The 20,590-nt window shown below is 31.6% G+C and overlaps 1 protein-coding gene across 4 annotated transcripts in view; it reads left to right on the top strand.

Moving 5' to 3' along the window:
- The window catches only part of LOC114335736 (unconventional myosin-IXa), a 209,504-nt gene that overhangs the window by 7,977 nt on the left and 180,937 nt on the right, over positions 1-20,590 (top strand). For all 4 annotated transcript variants that reach the window (XM_050644658.1, XM_050644660.1, XM_050644659.1 and 1 more), the window contains exon 2: positions 4,896-5,885. In XM_050644658.1, coding sequence (XP_050500615.1) covers positions 5,032-5,885 — 854 coding nt within the window. In that variant the 5' untranslated portion in view covers positions 4,896-5,031. The remainder of the gene's footprint in view (positions 1-4,895; positions 5,886-20,590) is intronic.

Genomic DNA, 20,590 nt, shown 5'->3' with positions numbered 1-20,590 from the left:
CTGTTGAAAAAACATTCAATATGAAAAAAGTTATTGTAGTGACTCTGTTTTTCAATTGACTTACGTATTTTACATTTATTAAAAATACTAATTTTATACTCGATCTTCATTCTGAGAATTAGCATAATTCTTTTTTGGTCATTTAGATAGGCACTTACTTGTATTTCAAATAATTGCAAATTTCTTTAGTTTGAAATAAATCCTTTTGAGCAGGTAAAGAATTACGGATTGCCGTATAATACAATATTAAATAATAAACTATATCCAAATGAATGAACGTTTAGTATCTATTAATGAGAATTTACCCTAGGCAGGTAAAGAAAGGATTAACAACTGTCGTCTGTAAATACAAAGTACGATTAAGATCGAGATGTGCCGAGCCTAAGTTGCAATACATGGCATCAATGCGGTGTCGTTCAGAGAACTAAATTTAATAATAAAATATATGTACGTGCTGCCATCTATTCAAAGAACTGTTAAACGTTAGTTTAAAAATTGGCCACCTATTTTGACCATAGCGTACTAATACCCCCTTAAGTGATGTGTGTTCCTATGCATCTAGGTACATTTTATAGTCTTTAGCCGAATAAGTTGAACAGGGGGAGGTGTTTGTCTTTAGTTGGTCATTAAGAATATTCTAATTAGGGCTTACAATACCGAAATTCCGGGATCCCGGACGATTTTTGTCTGGTATTCGATACCGCTATTTATAATAAAAGTACCGGTATTTCGGTATTAGCTTAATTTATAAAAAGTGAATTGATGCACAATAAACTTTCTTCTAAGATACTTTTTGCTATTACAAGAAATTATTTTTGAAGATAAACAACCAATATCATTGTAAAAAATATTTATTAAACACGTTTTTTACACATACAAGTCAAGTATAGCGCTTTCTAAAAGCGTGAATGTTGTTAATTTAAGGCGAAAGGTTATATCAGCTTCTAGAACCGAATTATCGAATCTCGTCTATACAAATACATAAAATGAGTTATATAAAAATTCTTAAATATTTAAAATTAGACTACTTTATTTTATAAATAAGCTATAAGATTTATTAATCAGAATTGTTTTTACATTTTCAGATCTATTTTTCATTTTTTTGTTTATTGTGGTGTATAAATTAGGCTCACTTATTTTCTGAATTATTAATAATAACTGAAAATATATAGCGGTCTAAATACAGAGTAATCCATATAAAATATTTGTCACAGTAAGTTAATCTTTGTATTAATATATTTTAAAGTTAACTTAATTTACAAATAGCAAATTTCATAAGTAAAAGTACTATCCTATTATATGCAAAATTTATCCTAGAATCAAATATATAGTTTTTCTATTTGCACATTTTTTGTATCTATCTATTCCTACTCTCTCTGTAATGTTATAAACAACATCTACTCATTTCAAAACAAAATTTAACAGGTTTCATACAGTCCGAAAAATGAAAGAATACTCATGAAAGACCACATCAATCACATATTATTCAGATTATTAATAAGCTATCTCTCTCGTTTGTTATTTATGAAAAATAAACAGCAAAAATACAAAATAATGTGATTGATGTGATCGTTTATGGGTGTTCTTTCATTTTTCCGACTATATATTATTTAATAACAAGTCGGTATAAACAACAGTATATAACAACTGAGGATAGTATAAATGTAATGTGTATATTTTTTATTCATAATACCGGTTTTAATACAGGGATCCCAGTATTTGAAATACCAAATACTGGTATTGAGATTTTGGGTCTATATTGTAAGCCCTAATTCTAATAACAGTAGCTTAAGGCCTTTATTTTGAATATATTGAATATAAAGAATTTGTAATTGGTCATTAAAAGAATAGTTATGATCAAGAAGGTGCAGTGTGTACAGATAATCTATTTTTCTATTATTGAAAGCCCTTTGTGTTCTGCTATATGTTTCTTAAAAGTTCTACCAGTTTGACCTATGTAAGTTTTTGGGCAGTCACTACATGTACAGCTCCTGGAGCAAACCATGGCCGGTGACAGACGCTCTTGTAGGTTGTACACCCACCTAACCTTTACGCAGACAGGGTTTCTCTCATTGGCCATGGTTTGTTCCGAGAGCAGTAAGTTCACACCACTGTGTAAGTGATTTTTCTTTTGACTCTTGTTGTTCTTAATACTTGCTTAAGTCGTTGTTTGTCCTGAAAGCTGATGTTATTCCTTTCTTGTTTTATGTGTTTTTTATGTGTTGATATTTTGTTTATATATAATTGAGCAAAAGGTACTAGGTTTTTTCTCTGGCGGCACAAAATATCATTAGGTACATAAAATTAATCGAAAAGTGTGTATGAAGACATGTTATGGGCTGATTTCAAGACCATTTGGATTGTTTATTATGTTTGGCATTGCACGGAATTGTGTAGTAAATTAGATAAATTAATTATTTGAATTAGTCCATTGACTTTGTATGGTTCATCTGCTCTAAACTCATTAAATACAACAGTACAGTGTCCCGGTAAGAAATGAAGGATAGATGTAACATGTGACCCTGTTTGACATTTGTGCATTCATCATCCCCCCTTGACGTTCATTTGTTTTAACTAAATTTAGTCTTATTGGTCGATAAGGGTCTTTATTGGTTTTGGAAAAAAAATGTGTGTGTACTTTGTATGCACATACGAAGTTATACTTCTATTATATGATTTCAACAAAATAAATATACTTTAAACAGTTTATTTTAATTTTATTTAAATATAAACTAAATTTTAATGCTTACCACTTTCCAAAAATAAAAAAAAGAATAGATATGGTCCGGATTTGAACCCAAGACCTTTCGATCTCTAGCCAAATGCTATACCAATAGCGCTACAAGCTCTCTGTTATTATTATCTCGGACTTAATGACAATTCACAGTAACAAACAGATGAAGTGAAGTATAATAAATATAAATGTTTTAATAATACTTATCTTACTCCCGAGGAAGACTAATCCAAAGACACAAAAATTATAATAAATATATTTACTAAAAACACTAATAGTATATTCTTCTCACACCTTTTTTTGCACTGATAAATTTATACATAACTTGAAAGATTTAGCAACTAACGCCATACTGTATGTGTGCGCATGTGTGCAAAATAATGAAAATTCACTCCCAACCGTGCCTAAAGAAGTGTAACTTCAAAAAAGTGATACATAATGATAGTAAATGCATAGTAAAAATACATTAAGTACTTGAGAAAGGAATTATGCTGAAACAGCTGTAGTGACATTATTTGTGTAATAAATTTTGTGGAAATATTGAAAACAACAAATTTCAGTGTTTTAGATAAAAGGGCTTGTTATCACTGACCCTAGCTCAAACTTCACAGTCAGTCAAGGATCTGATAGCACCATCAACAAAAACTGCAAAGAGAAGAGGTACCAAATGGGCACATTGAAACAGTCCAGAGTTAGGAAAGCCCTTCAGTTTGACATACAAAGATCAGTCTTGCAATAACTTTTCAGTTACATAGTAAAGAAGATAATTCAGAAAAGTCACAATAAAAGGCAACAATCTGCCCTGTCAAATGCTTTAGACTTACGGCTGGTTTCACAAAGTAAAGTTAACTTGTGGTTAAGAGATAACCAGAGGTTACCCCAAAATATGCGTTTTAGTTTCAGGTCAATGGCGAAGTATGGTTAACTCACAGAATTTTTAACCAGAGGTTGGAGTGGGTTACCCTTATAGGTATACCCAGAAGGGTAACAATTGTGAAACTGAAACGCATATTTTGGGGTAATTTTGAGGTTATCTCTTAACCACAAGTTAACTTTACTTTGTGAAACCGGCCGTTAGACAATTTCGACTTAGATAATGCATAATAATAAATACTGACTTCTAAAGTTGATTGTACAAGGCAAGTTTGAGAGCAAGAGAGACTCTGGTCACAGACATATGAAAATGGACTGATCAAATGTCAACTGATCTATTTTAGGTTTTATGTTGTGAATTTTGCGTAAATATGCTGATTTCATTATGACAATATGACAATAATATTTTATTTTTAAATTAAATAAACATATTAAGTACAATTCAAAGAATATTAAAAAAAAATAAATCCAAAATATTGAAAAATAAGCCATTGGTGACAAATTTTGACAGGCAGCTCACAAAAAAATGGATTTTGCGGTGAACATCAGAACTCTTCACACTAGATCATACGAAACAAAAAATTCAAAAAGATTTAATGAGTTTTTTTATTTTTAATGATTTTTTAATTTTTGGTGTCACTCAAATCAAAAAAATGAAATTTTTGGTAAAAATTTTGTGAAAATCAACTGATTTATTATGTTGAACAAAAAATAAGCAAAAAAAGAAAAATATCTCGACGTTGTTACCTCATGAAATGTCTAAAGAAAATCTGTGCAAAATATCAGGTAGATCGGCCAAGTAGTTTTTCAGTTACAATGTCCACCGCATTTGAAAAAGCAGTTTTGAGAAAAATGCGTTTAAGGTTTTGACAATTGCATCTTCATCTTCTTATTTGTCTGCCAAATCGTAAAGTGATGCACATTGGAATATGTTTTTTGAATCAAGGAGTAATCTACAAAAGAGAAGGCGGACAGTTGTTTAACGTTTCTCACTACACTCAAGAGTGCTGGCCGGAAGTCGCAGCAAAGCGAGTCGAAGGTAGAGATAGTCAACACGCTGTATCTGTGGTAATTTTACTCCGATTATTTTGAAATTGTCAGAGAGTATTCTTGAAAGTATGCACTTTTATTTGAAATAATACAAAAAAATTAAATATTTCAAACCATACCCCCCCCCCTTAAGGAAATAATTGATCAAAAACTATTATTAAGTTCAAATTTATTACCATCCTTTATGTTTGTGCATTATTTTTTTGTCAGTGATCTAATATAATTTTCTTTATTTCAGAATGTGTCCTCATAGAAGCATGATGAGTGGTAAACCCATAACCAAACTGAAATATTTCACAATAGACTGAAAATTTCCCTGACGACATGTGTAATATTTGCCAAACTTCTTCACCAAAAGTTCCAAGTCAAAGATCATGATGCATAGCACAGAAAATAATAGATACATCGTTCAGGTGTATGTAGGAGCTCTATCAGCTCTCTATGAGGCACTGTCAGTTGAAGCTAGCAAGCAAACAACATCAGAAGAGATAGTTTCTTGTATAGTTGAGAGGCTATCTTTAAATGACAATGCTTCCTATGAGTTAGCTGAGGTAATAGGAGATGATTTTGGCCAGGAGTGTAAGGAGAGGAGCTTGTCTGCTCATGAAAGTCCAGTGCAACTTATGATGCTGTGGCCAAAACACAGACCAGATCATTCCTCTTATAGATTTTATTTAAGGGAGAAGGTGAATGATTATGTGTGGAGAGACCAGTTTGTGATGGACCCCCAACTTATTAAAGACTACTTCCATAGGTTCCTTTATCAGCCGAAAGATAGAGAATATCCAGATCTATGCCAACTGCCTGATCTTAATGAACAAACCTTACTGGATAACCTCAGAGCTAGATTCGTAGCTGGACATATTTATACTTATGTAGGATCTATCTTAATAGCATTAAATCCGTTTAAATTTTATCCCATTTACAATCCGAAGTATGTGAAACTGTATCAAAACAGAAGATTAGGACCTAATTTACCTCCTCACATATTCGCAGTGGCTGATACTGCTTATCACTGCATGTTAAAAGACAGAAAAAATCAGTGCATAGTTATTAGTGGAGAAAGTGGTTCGGGAAAGACTGAAAGTACTAATTTTTTATTGCATCACTTGACAGCATTAAGCCAGAAGGGATCGCACGGTAGTGGAGTGGAACAGACTATACTTAGTGCCGGGCCTGTGTTAGAAGCTTTTGGGAATGCTAAGACTGCTCATAATAACAATTCGAGGTAAGTTGTTTATTATTTAAGACCTGAACGAAACTATAATTCTTAAAATTATAACATGACAAATTCTTATCACTATTATTTTTGGAAACGTAATATACTGAAATTGTGAAATGTTTGAATATTTCCTTTTGTGGTTTGATACATTTCAGAATATTTTTCTGGATGTGCTAGCATTCATATTTGCACAACTGATTGTTAATTATAGAAAACTCAATTCTGGTTGAGAATTTTCAGGTGCGTTAATTCCGTTAATTTAATTTTAGAGTTTTAAACAAGTTACAATATGTTTTGATCCTTATTCCTCCATCCCAGATACATGTCGTATTAAAATGATTGAGCTCTAGTGGGGCTCTTTCCATGTTATCAAGCCCTAAAAATCCACTTCCTCATTGCCACTTATTCCCATATCGGAAAGTACAAATTCTTTACTTGTATTGATAAAACCAGATTTTTTCATGTTTTCATGGATTGGTAAATTGCTGTAATTTCTTAAGTATATATGGAACAATTTATTGGAATTCGTACACTGGACTTGGTGTCTTTACAGATATAGGCTGTCACATGTCCATCATCACATTTGGAAGCATCAGTGAAGATTTGATGGGTTGTTGGTTATTTGGATGTTCAATTGTTGCTTCAAAGCTTGCTGGATAATGAAAGGCTGTGTGGAATGTTATGGGAGCTCTTTTAAAGACATATCTATTTTTGGAGGTTTCATTCAGGGAGGAAAATTTACAGGAACAGGCGTAATAAGACTGAATTGTTCTAATTTAAGACCAATACATTTTATTCGCTCAGGAAATGGTAGCATTTTTCTCTTCCAATATTTCTATAAATATTGGAAGATAAAATTGTTCTGTAAATTATCTTGTGTAGGCTATGTTGCTTTTGTTTGTTGAAATTCTGGCAACGTAATTTAGTGACAGGAGCTCCCTTCATTGGCTTAAGGGGAGTTCATTAGCCAGAACTTAAAAGCTACATACTGGACTGGTTCTTGTGGCACCTAACACTAATCTCAACCATATATTTTGAATGTAGTCGAGGTTTTTTTTAATGATGTTGTGTTAGCAGTATCGTAGCATAAACAGGCATAGTGTAATTTACTTCATATTAATGATCTATATAGAGTAAGTAATGTTGTATCAGGCCCCAAGAGGTATTTGACAGCATTTTTAATAGTTTTCGGGATTGGCAGAAATGTTGCAGATTAGTTATGTGCAGGGTTGTTTTGTTTTAAACAACTGTTTTAAACATGTTTTAAACGTTTGCTTATGTTTAAAACAGTTTTTGTTTAAAACACTTAATTGCTTTTTTTTCATTTTCTTTATTAATATTATAACATCAAAAAAATTCTCAAATACATTATATAAACTTAACATATATATTATTTATTTATTAATAATCTGAACACAAAAAAAAATTGGAAAACTGAAAATATTTTGCAAAGAAGAATTAATCAATTTCTCAAAACTGTTTCAGACTCATAGTAATCTTGTTATTTAAATCAGTCACATCATCACTGATGGAATTAAGCTCTTTAAAAATTGAAACCAACTTAGCAGCTTTGACATTGCCTAGCCGATTACGTAATTTGGAATGGTAAACCTTATGATGAGAAGAGTCTTTCTGTGTTGGCTGACAATGCAACAGCTGTGTGAAGCTGTTGAGCAAGTTTCAATGCTGTAGTATACCTATTTATATTTTTCTTAGAACGCCACCATGCTAATTGTTTTACATTCTCAATATAGGTGTTTAGAAAACATATGGTGTAAAGGGTACACACTTTGCCTGGTTATAATAATAATCTAAAATGCTTCTGGATTATAATTTATAATGGATGGAGGATAAGTTTATTTTCAATAAAGCGATGCTCAAGCAAATTTGCCAAAAAATGAGCTGAGGTCACCAAATCATTTGCATGTTTAAAAAAAACACTAAGCACCACCAGAAACAGCACAAAACAACTGACAATAGACGTTATTGCAATAGCCAACTTGTAATGCGGATTTATAAATAGTAAATAGTCTGGGGTTCCCAAGGCAATAGCTCCTAATTTTGAAATTGGTTTTCTTATCTATTATTTAGTAGAATAATAATAATAGATCAAACACTTTCAATTAATACTATGTTTAGGAAAATATGATTTAAACAATGTTTTCTTCTAAGTTTTATTTGTTTAAAATATAAAATTTAAAAACAAAAACATTTTTAAAGCAAAAAAAACGTTTAAAACAAAAAACATGTGTTTTAAACAAGTTTTATTTGTTTAAAACATGCAATTTAAAAACAAAAAAAAAAACATGTTTAAAACAAAAAAAAACGTTTAAAACAAAAAAAAAACGTTTGTTTTGTTTAAAATTAAAAAAACATGTTTTTTTGCAACCCTGGTTATGTGGCTCTCCCATTTTAAGTTACTATCAAAAGAAAGTCATAAGAAATTTATTTCTTCTGTCTGTTTCAGGATAACTCTGCTTAATGTTAATTGAAAATTAGGATGTTTTCTTTTGTTAAAAATTAAATGCCGTGTCTATTTAGCAGGTAATACAAAATGGGTGTGTGTTTTAAGTCCAGCTTTCAATTGTGTGTGTTCCGTGGTGTGGTCAAATAAATGTAAAAACAACAAACTGTCTGTCAATAATATATTAATTTTAATTGGTAAAAAGAATGTGAAAATGTCTCGAAAGAGGGTTTGTTATTCTAGCGAGGATTTGACAGCACAGGGTGCCTGCTGTGACTCTACTGAACTACAAGCATTAGTTTGTCATTATGTATATGGTTTTAAGAACCGTTTTCGAATGAATTTAAAAAGTGATTTATTGACATAAGGTCTGATAAGGTAATTTATTAAATGTGGAATTTTTGTTTCCCATACATAAACTAAACAGGCCATTAACATCTGGTTTCCTATAGATATTATGAACCGAAAGAATGTGAATTTTAAATGGGACATATTATTTCATTTTGAAAAAGTTATTAAAAATTAAAATTAGCAAAATAGTAATTGAAGCGTGGCACCACATGTGTAAGGCAGTTTGTCATATATGTGATCCCAGAGTTACATCATTTGTTTTTAGATAAATGACTAAGGGCCGGTTTCACCAACAACAAATAAATAGTTGAATAGTTATTGTGTGAATAAGATTTATTTATCGACTAGATTTATATTGTGTTTCCATACAATTTTGATAATTTAAAGTTAAACTGACGAATTTTCTTTGTTATAGATATTTAAAGCAAAATCTGTCAATATATTTTCGAATAAATTGTTAATTTATTCGAAGAATTAATATTTATGTGATAAATAAATAAATTTGACGTTAAAGTCTTATTTGAAGTCTTTCCGATTATTTAAGTTATGACTTCTCGCCAATTATAGGGGCCCAACAATTTGGATTTACATCCAAAAAATCAGCAGAATTGGGTCTCATAACATATGTTGATTTTTTGACAGATGCTCTTGAGAGGGGTTTACAAGTTGACTCTGTGTATACTGACTTTTCCAAAGCTTTCGACAAAGTTAATCATGAGCTCTTGATTCATAAACTTTATTTATACGGAGTTGATGGCCTTATATTGAAGTGGCTCAAGAGCTATCTTACGCAAAGATCGCAAATTGTCAGGGTTAATCATCACTATTCTCATACCATCTCTGTTAACTCAGGTGTACCACAGGGATCACACTTGGGACCTCTGTTGTTTAATATATTTATCAATGATCTAATACCCTGTTTCCAAGTAAGTGAAACTTTGTTATTCGCTGATGATTTAAAATGTTTTAAAATAATCACATCTGAGGCTGATTCACTTAGTCTACAAGGTGATATTGATCGCCTATCTAACTGGTGTATGCAAAATGGTATGTGTTTGAATGCATCCAAATGCCATATTCTTCGTTTCCACCGAACTCATCATCCAATCATCTTCGAATATAGTATAAATAATCTGACCTTACATTCTGCCTCTGAAACTAGGGATCTAGGTGTGATCCTTGACTCCGCCCTTAGCTATAAATCACACATTTACAGTACAATACAGAAGTCTATGAAGATGCTTGGCTTTATAAAAAGAACCACTAGAGACTTTACAAACATCTCAGCTATTAAATCTCTTTATTTCTCCCTGGTTAGATCTCATTTCGATTACTGTTCCACAATTTGGTCCCCCTATTACTTTACTCATAAACTGAAGATTGAGGCTGTCCAACACAATTTTCTGAGATATACTGCCAGTAAGTTGCATGTATACTATGACTATTCTGTATTAGAGCGCATACTGAACTTACCTCCTCTTGAGGTACGCAGAAAACAAAGAGACTTAATTATTTTATTTAAAATTATCAACGGGCTGTGTAACTGCCCCGAACTTCTCTCCAAAATATCTCTATTTGTCCCCAGTCGTTCGACTAGGCAGGTGCAAACCTTTTATGTCTCTTTTCATAGATTCAATTATTCTTACAACACATTTATTCCTAGAACTCTTCGATTAGCTAACTCATTAAATAACCTCGAAATTTTTAATATATCAGTTTCCCGCTTTAAAAACCTAATTTCTTCCCTAACTTTTTAACTTTTTAATATTTTCGGCCAGAGCTTTTGTATTGTGATTAGTGTTACATGACCTGTATGTATTAGATAACTTAAAACCGTTATACCTTACAACATTTCCGAATTGATTTAGGTGATATCTTTTGTTTGTAATTGTATTGACCTAATGTTATCTTATTCTTTTTTTTTCTTTTTTGTAACTGTATTACTCATACGAGTTATTTTTTCTCAAACCACTTGGTTATATGTTATATTACGATAGTTTATGTTATATAATTGGTTAACATTAATGTTATATAATTGTATAATTATAAAAAAAAATATAATTATGTTATATAATTTAGAACACTGTAAAATTTATATCGGAATAGGGCTTGCCCGTGAATAAATAAATAAATAAATAAATAAATTTGACGTTATTGAAACGCAGATGTGTCAGTTTTATTGGTTGAATAACTTTATTCATCGAATAAACTATTCGTTATTAGTGAAACTGGCCATAAGTCATCTGCATACAGGCTAGTAAATAAATGCTTCATGTGATTTAAAGTACTACTTATTTGTTGCAATTAGAAAGAGTGTTGAACTAATAGTAGATTCTTGTGGAGTTTTATTTTGAACTACTCATCTGGAAGATGTACTTAAATCCATTAATTCCAACTTGAAAATTTGTGTTTTTTGAAAATTACACTCTTGAAGTGCTTTGACTATAAGATGTCTCCCTGTTGTGTCAAAAGCATTTCCTATGTTATGAATTAAGTGTTATTACATTGTCTGTTGTGGATCTACTGGTACGAAATCCACTTTGTCTGATGCTTATGCTTCTTAGGTTATTGTTTTTGAGACGCCATTTAAGACCATATTTAAAAATATTTTCTAAACGTTTGCAAGTAAGTATGTTAGTGATATTGTGTGATAGGAGTTTGGATTGTCTTTTGGTTTATTATATTTAAGGATTCGAATTATACATAGTTGTCTGCCTTCATGGTGAATTTAATTGATTACAAATAAAATAAAAATTCCATTTATTTTATTATTTTATTTTTATATTGGTCTTTACTCCTTTGAGTAACTAGGTCCATTTTCCGTTGGAATTTACCAGCTGAACAGACGGGGTCATGAATTGTAAGTTTTTGAATTCCCTATTGTCTTCTTCGCTTCAGCATCCATCTGGCTTGCAATTTTTAAAAGCCATAGAGGTGTTACCAGGGAAATTGACCAATAAGTTTTCAATTAAAAATCTTTTAGTAATATTTTTAATATTTTTCAATACTATTAATGTTTCTATTAGGTTTAAAACTTTGCCTTTTAATTAATTACATTTTCACCTTTTGTATCCATTTTATGAAAGAAAATTGTGAATAAAACCATTCATTGAAAAAATGTTGTGTATGTACTGTGAGTCAAAATTATAATTAATTAATGCTGCAGATTCTTAAGAAATAGTTAAATATACATCAGTGCGGACCTGTTATATTTCTTAGAATACAAATCTTTCTGCTGTTGTTATACAAACCTAGTTATTTGTTTTGGTCTAGAAAATATTTTAGTCTTTTGTTTTTAGTCTTCTGACCTTGAACAACCCCTTATTTCCGACCTTTAATTGTTTTGCAGAATTAAGTTTATAAATCTTACAAAATTGAACTCTAGCTATATTTTACCTGCATGTCTCTGCATAAATTATATTTTCCTTGTTCGGGTTTAATAATTTTGTATAAAATATTTAAGGTGATACCTAAATACAGATTTAATTATATATAATTAACGCTCGTAATTTTTGATACATTTGAGCTGATTAAAATTTTGCATGAATTCTGCACAATTTTTCTGTATATTGTCTAACGTGGTAGACGTAACGTAAAAAGAGTTTCTACATAAGTAATTACAATAATTATTTTAGTACTTATCTTAAAGTTTGCTTAAAAATCAGATTTTCTATCAAATATCCATTGATTTGTTTATTTTAAATAGACATAGTAGGGGAGGAAAATATGCTAAATTTGCAGTTATTGGGTTGTGAAGAGTACATTCTAGAGTACTATTCAGAGTTTCGCACAATTTGTGGAGCAGTGTCTTGTGCCCTACTGTGTCATAGGCTGCTATCAGATATACGAAAGAGTTACATACATATACACTCACCGGCACAAAATTCCGCCACCCAAAATTAACTTAAATTATAACTTTATTATTTGTGGTCCGATTTTCAAGATTCTTACATCAGTTTGTAGATACTTGTATTGATGTCCTTCGTTATTATTCCGGTAACAAAATTTTTTTGCTTAGATGGCATTATATGGGGGTGATTGGAAGCGTTGTATTTTCTCCTAACTTTAAAAAATTCTGTGGAAAAATTGGAGGGCTGATTTTATTTCATACTCCTTTTGTATTATCCTAGAGGTATCACTAAGCTTTTGTTTTTTGAATTATCCAAATATCTTTTTTCTTATAAGAGCTGTAGATAAAAACACTGCTTTGAAGGTTTGTTTAATTAAAAATATCAAATGCACTAAAATTAACAAAACACAATTAACAGCAAAAGAGGGCAATTCAATAGCTGATATGTCCACCCCTTGCAGCAACGACTACTCACAATCTGTTTGGCATCGAATAAAGATGTTTTATCGTTGTCTGGGGAATAGCCCGATATTCCTCTACCAGGGCCATAATTGTACCAAATTTTTTGGAGGCCTAGGATGACGGCGAATACCTATTTTTATTTCATCCCATAAATACTCAATAGGATTGAGATCTGGGCTGCATGCGGGCCCTTCTAATCTTATCAATCCAACATCGAACATATTTATGTTTATCAGTGTTTTTATTTACAAAAAATGGTATAGCTCTTACAAGAAAAGAGATATTCGCATAATTCAAAAAAAATTTAGCGATGCCTCCGGGATAATTTGACAGGACTAAGAAACAAAATCAGCTCTTCCATTTTTCTACAGAATTTTTTAAAGTTAGAAGAAAATACAACGCTTCCATTCACCTCCGTATAATGCCATGCAAGCAAATTTTTTTTTACCGAAATAATAACAAACGATATCAATACATATTATGTAATTACCTACAAACTGGTACAAGAATCTTGAAAATCGGAGTACAAAAAATAATATAAAGTTATAATTTGTCAAACTTAATTAAAAATTTTGGGTGGCGGAATTTTGTGCCGGTGAGTGTATAAAGTCTGATATAAGTTTTTCTTTGACTCTCTTTTTTCTCTCTTCAATGTGTTTTGTTTGTGTAAAGACTTGACTGGTGCAAGATTTGCCGGGTCTAAATCATCCTTGTTTGTGAGATGAGGTGCTTGTCAACCAAAAAAAAATTAAAATATGTACACTGTAATTTTTTTCACGGCTTGGAAAAATACCACGACCTAAGTCTATGTCACAATTGTTATGACGGTGCTTCTTAATCTACTTATGCCTATCTATTTCCGGACTTCATTCACTAAAATTAGGTATTTTTAGAAACGATTGTGTTTACATTTTTTAAAAATTTTGTTTGATTATTCATTAGCGTAGTGTAGCCTATTTAAAATTAGTCCCAATTCATTTGTTGTTTTTATTTTCTATTTTTGATGATTCAGTGAGTTTCTGTCAATGAAACAGGAGGATGATCAAATGTTAGCTTAAGCCTGGGACCAACGACGCGTTCAAGAACGTGTTGAAGCGGTTTGCCAATTTAAACGTCGGTAAAGAGATGTAGAACATATTGTAACGAGTAGTTCTTTGAAGACGACAGACTCAATAAATTACAGGTTAGAATAAAATAAATATATTCAGGATATTTATGTACAGTTCAAAATTAAAAATAACAAAATAAAATATCATTCTGTCTTCGCTCGGAATCAACATAATTACTATTACACACTGAGACTCGTAGTCCCCAATCAAACATCGACCCATCGAGACAATTACCCATCATCCAGCTCTGGGCGGAGATGGCGGCTACCGCTCGCTGCGGTTACGGTTCCGGCGAAACGCCTCCTCACTACAGAGCGCGTCCACCTCGGCAGGTTCCAATTCATCCCATTGCATTTCTGGCGTTTGAGTTCTTCCCGGTTCACTACACCGAGGGGAACTGCCTTCATGGTTTTCCTTGCTCTTTGCTTTGAACGCCGGTTGCAGGCATGTAGAATTTTTATTTTGGTTAATTCATAAAATGATAAAAATCTTAACAGTTGGACCACTACACAGTAAAATTACCACGGCATTGATCTTATCAGCTCCCTAGTTCAGTTGAAAGGGGGATATTTTAGCACCTGTATGTTAAATCTCTTTGAACTGTGTCATCATTCTACCCACAATTCATCAGAAAATGATCCACGCTCCTCAGGACAATAAAAATAGAGAAAAAAGAATCTGTGTGTACTAACAGTTTATTTATATTCTATTTAAATATTAAACTAATTTTAATACTTACTACTTTTCAAAAAATTTTATTAAGACACTACCAAAAATTAAAAAAATAAAAGAATAAAACACACACAAACACGTTGAAAAATGCCACAAATGATTTCTGAATAATAATTGTCGGAAAAAACTTAAACTAAATACGTATTTTCTGAAAAAAAATATATATAATAAATATACTTACAATCATAAAATGTACAAAAAAATAAAAGTTTCTATTGGGGTTCGAACCCGCTTCTGTTTGCGCAGTTAGTATTGGAACTCATTCATCTTACACTTCTACCCACGGAGACACCTGCATCATGTGGGAAGATCGACGAACTAAACCACGGTGTTCAAGAGAAAATCTAAATAAAAGTTGATCGAACCCCCTATTTTTGAAGTTATACTTCTTTACCGGCGATAGAGGGTGATTTTTTTATATGTTAAAACCTATCAGCCCGGCGCATGCGCATTATAACTTTGTTCTGATTGGATGTTCAAATGACATGTCAAAAATTATCCGATATGGCAGCTGTGGTTTGGAGGTAAAGGTAAACAAATGTATAATATATTAGTTTTATTGTTGTGAGGACAGAAACAAAAAAGTTTATAATATTGTAGTGACTTTTAAATAGTTTTTAAAAGCAACAGGTACGTAATAATTGTTAATGTATCATAGGTATAAACCTACCTATTTGATCTGCCAAAATACATAGTATGTAATACTTTTATTTATATAATTTGATTACCATCAAAATTTCTATCAATATTCACCTAATATATTGTTTTTTACTCTATGTTTTGTTGTATTTTTTCAATTCTAAATCATTTCAATTCAAAATTAAAATAATTTGATCAATTTTCAAAATATCAAAATATCACAAGTTTAATCCGTTTAGTTAGTCGATCTTCGTAAATAATGACACATAGTGTCCGTGGCTAAGCGGAGAAGGCGAATGAATTCCAATACCAACCGCTCTTATCAGCGCTGGTTCGAGTCCCAATAGAAACTTTCTTTTTTGTTTTTTTTTAATACATTTTATGATTGTAAGTAGTAAGTATATTTATTATATAATTGTATTTTCAGAAAATACGTATTTAGTTAAAAAAATTTTCGACAATTAATGTTCAGACATCATTTGTGGCTTGTTTAATGTGTTTGTGTGTGTTTTCTTCTTTTATTATTTTAATTTTTGGCACTGTTCTAATAAAAATGTTTGAGAAGTAGTAAGTATAAATTAGTTTAATATTTAAACAAAATATAAATAAAAAGTATATTAATTTCGTTTAAATCATATAATAGAAGTATAACTTCTTACGTGCGTACAAAGTACACACACATTCTTTTTTTTTGCTTTTGTGCTTGCATTATCACTTGTAGATCAAAAATACGTCAAATATTTTTTCTATTTATTTTTCTGTTTTTTATTTTTCTTTATCTGTATAATCGGATTTTCATATATTTTAATATGTGTGAGTATGTATATGATATGTGGACACACTCACACACATACACAGACAAATATACCGGGCGTTGAATAGTCAGACGGGCCATAGGAAACAATGGGGAATTCTAAACGGTTGAATTCCTGCTTCCCTAATTCTTTTAAATCGAAAGTCATGAGAAACTATTTGTAAAGGACTGAAATCTGTATTAAAAACATATGTTAAAATTGTTCTATGAATTAAACACATTCCAAAATTTTACAAAAATGTAAAACAATTGCCAGAGTATTATTAGTCCAATCGATCTCTAAAAGTTAGAGTTAACCTCTAAAAATCTTATGTACAAACTGACTTCATTTGCTATAAAATGCAAAAATTAGACACCAAAGCTAAGCATATTTTATTTTTAAAACGCATTTAGATTGTTGTCAGAGGGACGCTCTGATCAAAAGATATTGAATTTTGACCGTCGGGTTGATACAATTCTATTTAAAAAATTGAGTTCGCGAGCGTAACTAATATTTAAAATCACCGGTCACTTCAAGCGTTGTTTCTGAAAGAACGGTTCATTCTGTACAAACATTTTTGTTCAAAATCTGAGCTACATTTTGTTTAAATCATTTTTTTATGCGGCGTAAACATATTGTTGGTAATATGAAGTTATCGATTTCCCCCTTTACGACGGGTGGTTTTAGGGGGAAGCCCGGGGGTAGGACTGGCAATCTTTTTTGGGGCACCAAAGTTGATATTTTTAGCAAAATTCAGCTAGTTCGTATGGTTTTTAGAGGTCAAATCTGACTTTTAGAGGTCGATTAGACTAATAATTCTCTGGCAATTGCTTTATATTTTTGCAAAATTTTGAAATGTGTTTAATTCGTAGAACAATTTTAACATTTGTTTTTAATATAGATTTCAGTCCTCTACAAATAGTTTCTCATGACTTTTGATCTAAAATAATTAGGGAAGCAGAAATTCAACAGTTTAGAATTCCCCATTGTTTCCTATGGCCCTTTGACTATTCAACACCCGGTATATTTGTGTGTGTATGTGTATGTCTGTGTGTATATGTGTGAGTGTCTGTACATATCATATACACACTCACACATATTAAAATATATGAAAATCCGATTATACAAATAAAGAAAAATAAAAACCAAAAAAATAAATAAAAAAAAATTCTTTTACGCATGCGCAAAAAAGTGCCCTGTAGCCGATTTTAATTTTGACGTATTTCTAATCTACAAGGGATAATGCAAGCATAAAATCAAAAAAAATAGGGGGTTCGATCAAGTTTTATTTAGATTTTCTCTTGAACACCGTGAAACGGTTTAAACTTTTGACAGTTCTGAATTTAACCAAATTATTTTGATTTTTGTAGAATATTGAAACATTAAAATACAACAAAACATAGAGTAAGAAAACAATAGATTAGGTGAATATTGACAGAAATTTTGATGGTAATCAAATGATGTAAATCAAAGCATGCTATTTTGATAGGTTCATTTTAAATTTTCCAAATAGGTAGGTACCTATGTAATTTTTATTAGGATACTGAAACATTTACAATTATTACGTAAAGTCGGCTCCATCGATATTTCGCCCGTCGGCAAATTCAAAGAGATAATATTTGTATGTTATGAAATTCGAGTAAACCGATGTCCCTTTATCTAGGCACATGCCGGTATTTTTACAACCCGGTTACTCATCGTAAATCAATCAGTTTAGCACTTAAAAATTTATACTTGGGGATTAGTACAGTTAAAATTGTTAGACAATTATACTATTAACCAATATAATTGAAACTTTTTTTCTACTTTAAAGGACAAAAAAGCGAGTTCATTAGCGGAACGTAATTCAAAATTATTTTGCAAATTACATTTGATACAATATTTGATTAAAATATCTCATTTTTGATGGTAAAAAATATATTAAATACATATATTAATTTGTCTGGACTAAAGGTGGTAAAAGATGGTCTGGAGTTATATTTTTGTTTGAATTTGCCGACGGGCGATAGATAGATGGTGTCAACTTTACCTGTCGCTTTTAAAAACTATTTTAAAAGTCACTACAATTATAAACTTGCTTTTTCTCTGCCATCACAACAATAAAAACTAATATACACAACATTTGTTTTTCCATAATTTCCAACAATTATTGACAGATGATTTTAACACCCAATACGATCCCGTATAACGTTTGAACGACTAAATATACTGTTGGTGTGCGCATGCGCCAGGGAATGTAAAAATTCATCCTCGTGCCTAAAGAAGTATAACTTCAAAAAGGCAATAAATTTAGGGTTTGGTATTAGCTTAAGGATCATAAATAATAAATTTCGAGGGAAATTTTGCTATTTCAGGTTTTGTTTTGAATCTATTTCACGGTGCGTTGAATCCCGTTTTTCAGTTCTTACCTTTTTTTTGTTACATTTTTCTCTTTCACTCGGCCTGTCATTCCAACGTTCCGTGGGAGTTTTTTTTTTCAGGTACTTGGATTTCAAAAAACTGAAATTTCTAGAGCAGCAATACTCAACCTGCGGGGCGCATGCGGCCCTCTTACGTTTTTTATGCGGCCCGAAGGCTAACTAAAAGGCCATGTAAATGACCAAATTTTTTTGAACTCAACTAAGATATCAAGTAAGATATGTCGTTTACACATTAAAAGGTAAACATAAAATTATTTTCGTAGTTGACAAAAATAAAGTATCTGCTTTCGTGGACAAGCTAAAGATGTACATCGCGGAAATTATTATAAAAATCTGCATAACTTTCCGACATTGGTGAAACCTCAACAAGATGGAATTGATGTATTTCCAGAAAACTATACTACTTATTTCAAATTTTCTAGTTTTCTTGCTATTATTGGAAAATTCCTGGCACTTAGAAGTAGCCGCTACTATAAAACTTGCGGCCAGTGGGAGATAATAGCGCAAAGTTGTCACATGAACTAATTAATTTTAAAAATTATACAAATCTGGAGGCAATTTTTAAAGAAAAAAGAGACGCAAATCAACGTGAAGAATTCTGGAAATTAGTACCGGATAACTATAAAACTCTCAAAAGTTGCGCTTACTTGTTCCTCGCGTTGTTCGCTTCATCATACCTGTGCGAATCCTCATATTCAGAAATGAAATACGCAAAAAAATGTTTACCTATCCTGACACTGATTCGCACTTGGACGACGTTGTTATTTTGTAAGCGGCGACTTTAAATCCTGAATCAGGTCGATTTTCATTTTTAAATTATGATTTTTTTACATATACAGAATAAGCCAAATAAAAACGGAACATACGCAGTTAATACAGTGTGTCGGAACTACGTTTGAAATAGTCTACCAATATAAAAGTTTGACAAACATAAATTATAGCAACTCAACTACCTGTCTTCTTTTAGGCTAAGGCTACTACCAGACAAGACATAAGAGCAGTAAAATGAAGCGCGAAAATGGGTCCTGGTAAGAAGGATCTGGGTCCAAATTTGTTGCTCATCTAACCACAACAACGACCGAAACATTGTATTTACATCTCGCGACACGCCGTAATTTACATCCCCATCTGGTCATGATTTTTACGGCCGCTTCATTTTACTGCTCTTACGGCGCTGTAAGAGCAGTAAAATGAAGTGGCAGTAACTGCAGTAAAAACATGGCCAGACGGGGATGTAAAATACGACGTGTCGCGAGATGTAAATACAGTGTTTTGGTCGTGGTTGTGGCTACATGAGCTACAAATTTGGACCTATGTCCATTTGTTTGCGACACGACGCTGAAGATGGACCCGTTCGATATTGCTTCGCGATATTTTACAGCTCAGTCTGGCCTCTACACTCACCCCGGGACCAATTTTCGCGCTCCATTTTATGCTCTTATGGCGCCGTAAATTGTCGCTGGTCTGGCCGTAGCCTTAGCCTAAAAGAAGACAGGTAGTTGAGTTGCTATGATTTATGTGTGTCAAACTTTTATATTGGTCGACTATTTCAAAGGTAGTTCCGATACGCTATATTAACTGCATATGTTCCGTTTTTATTTGGCTTATTCTGTATATCATATTATCGTTATCCATCTGGGCGTGATGACGTAATCGATCTTTTTTGAATGATAATAGGGGTTGTGTGCTAGCTCAGTTGAAATTCTCTATACAATAATATAAACATTAACATAGTTAAGTATACAGTATGCCCAAAAAATTTTTGTTTTGAATTAAATTAATTGACAAAAAAAAGAAAAATGTATGTAATGTATTTAATTTAAAATACATTTTACTGCTGTCAGAAAACAGAAGAAAATGTTTATTTGACAAATGTTTATTTGACAAACA

The sequence above is a fragment of the Diabrotica virgifera genome, chromosome 2 (genome assembly GCF_917563875.1).
Source record: "Diabrotica virgifera virgifera chromosome 2, PGI_DIABVI_V3a".
NCBI classification, from domain to species: domain Eukaryota; kingdom Metazoa; phylum Arthropoda; class Insecta; order Coleoptera; family Chrysomelidae; genus Diabrotica; species Diabrotica virgifera.
Note: the sequence above shows the minus strand (reverse complement) of the source record. Positions and strands in the feature narration are given on the sequence as shown.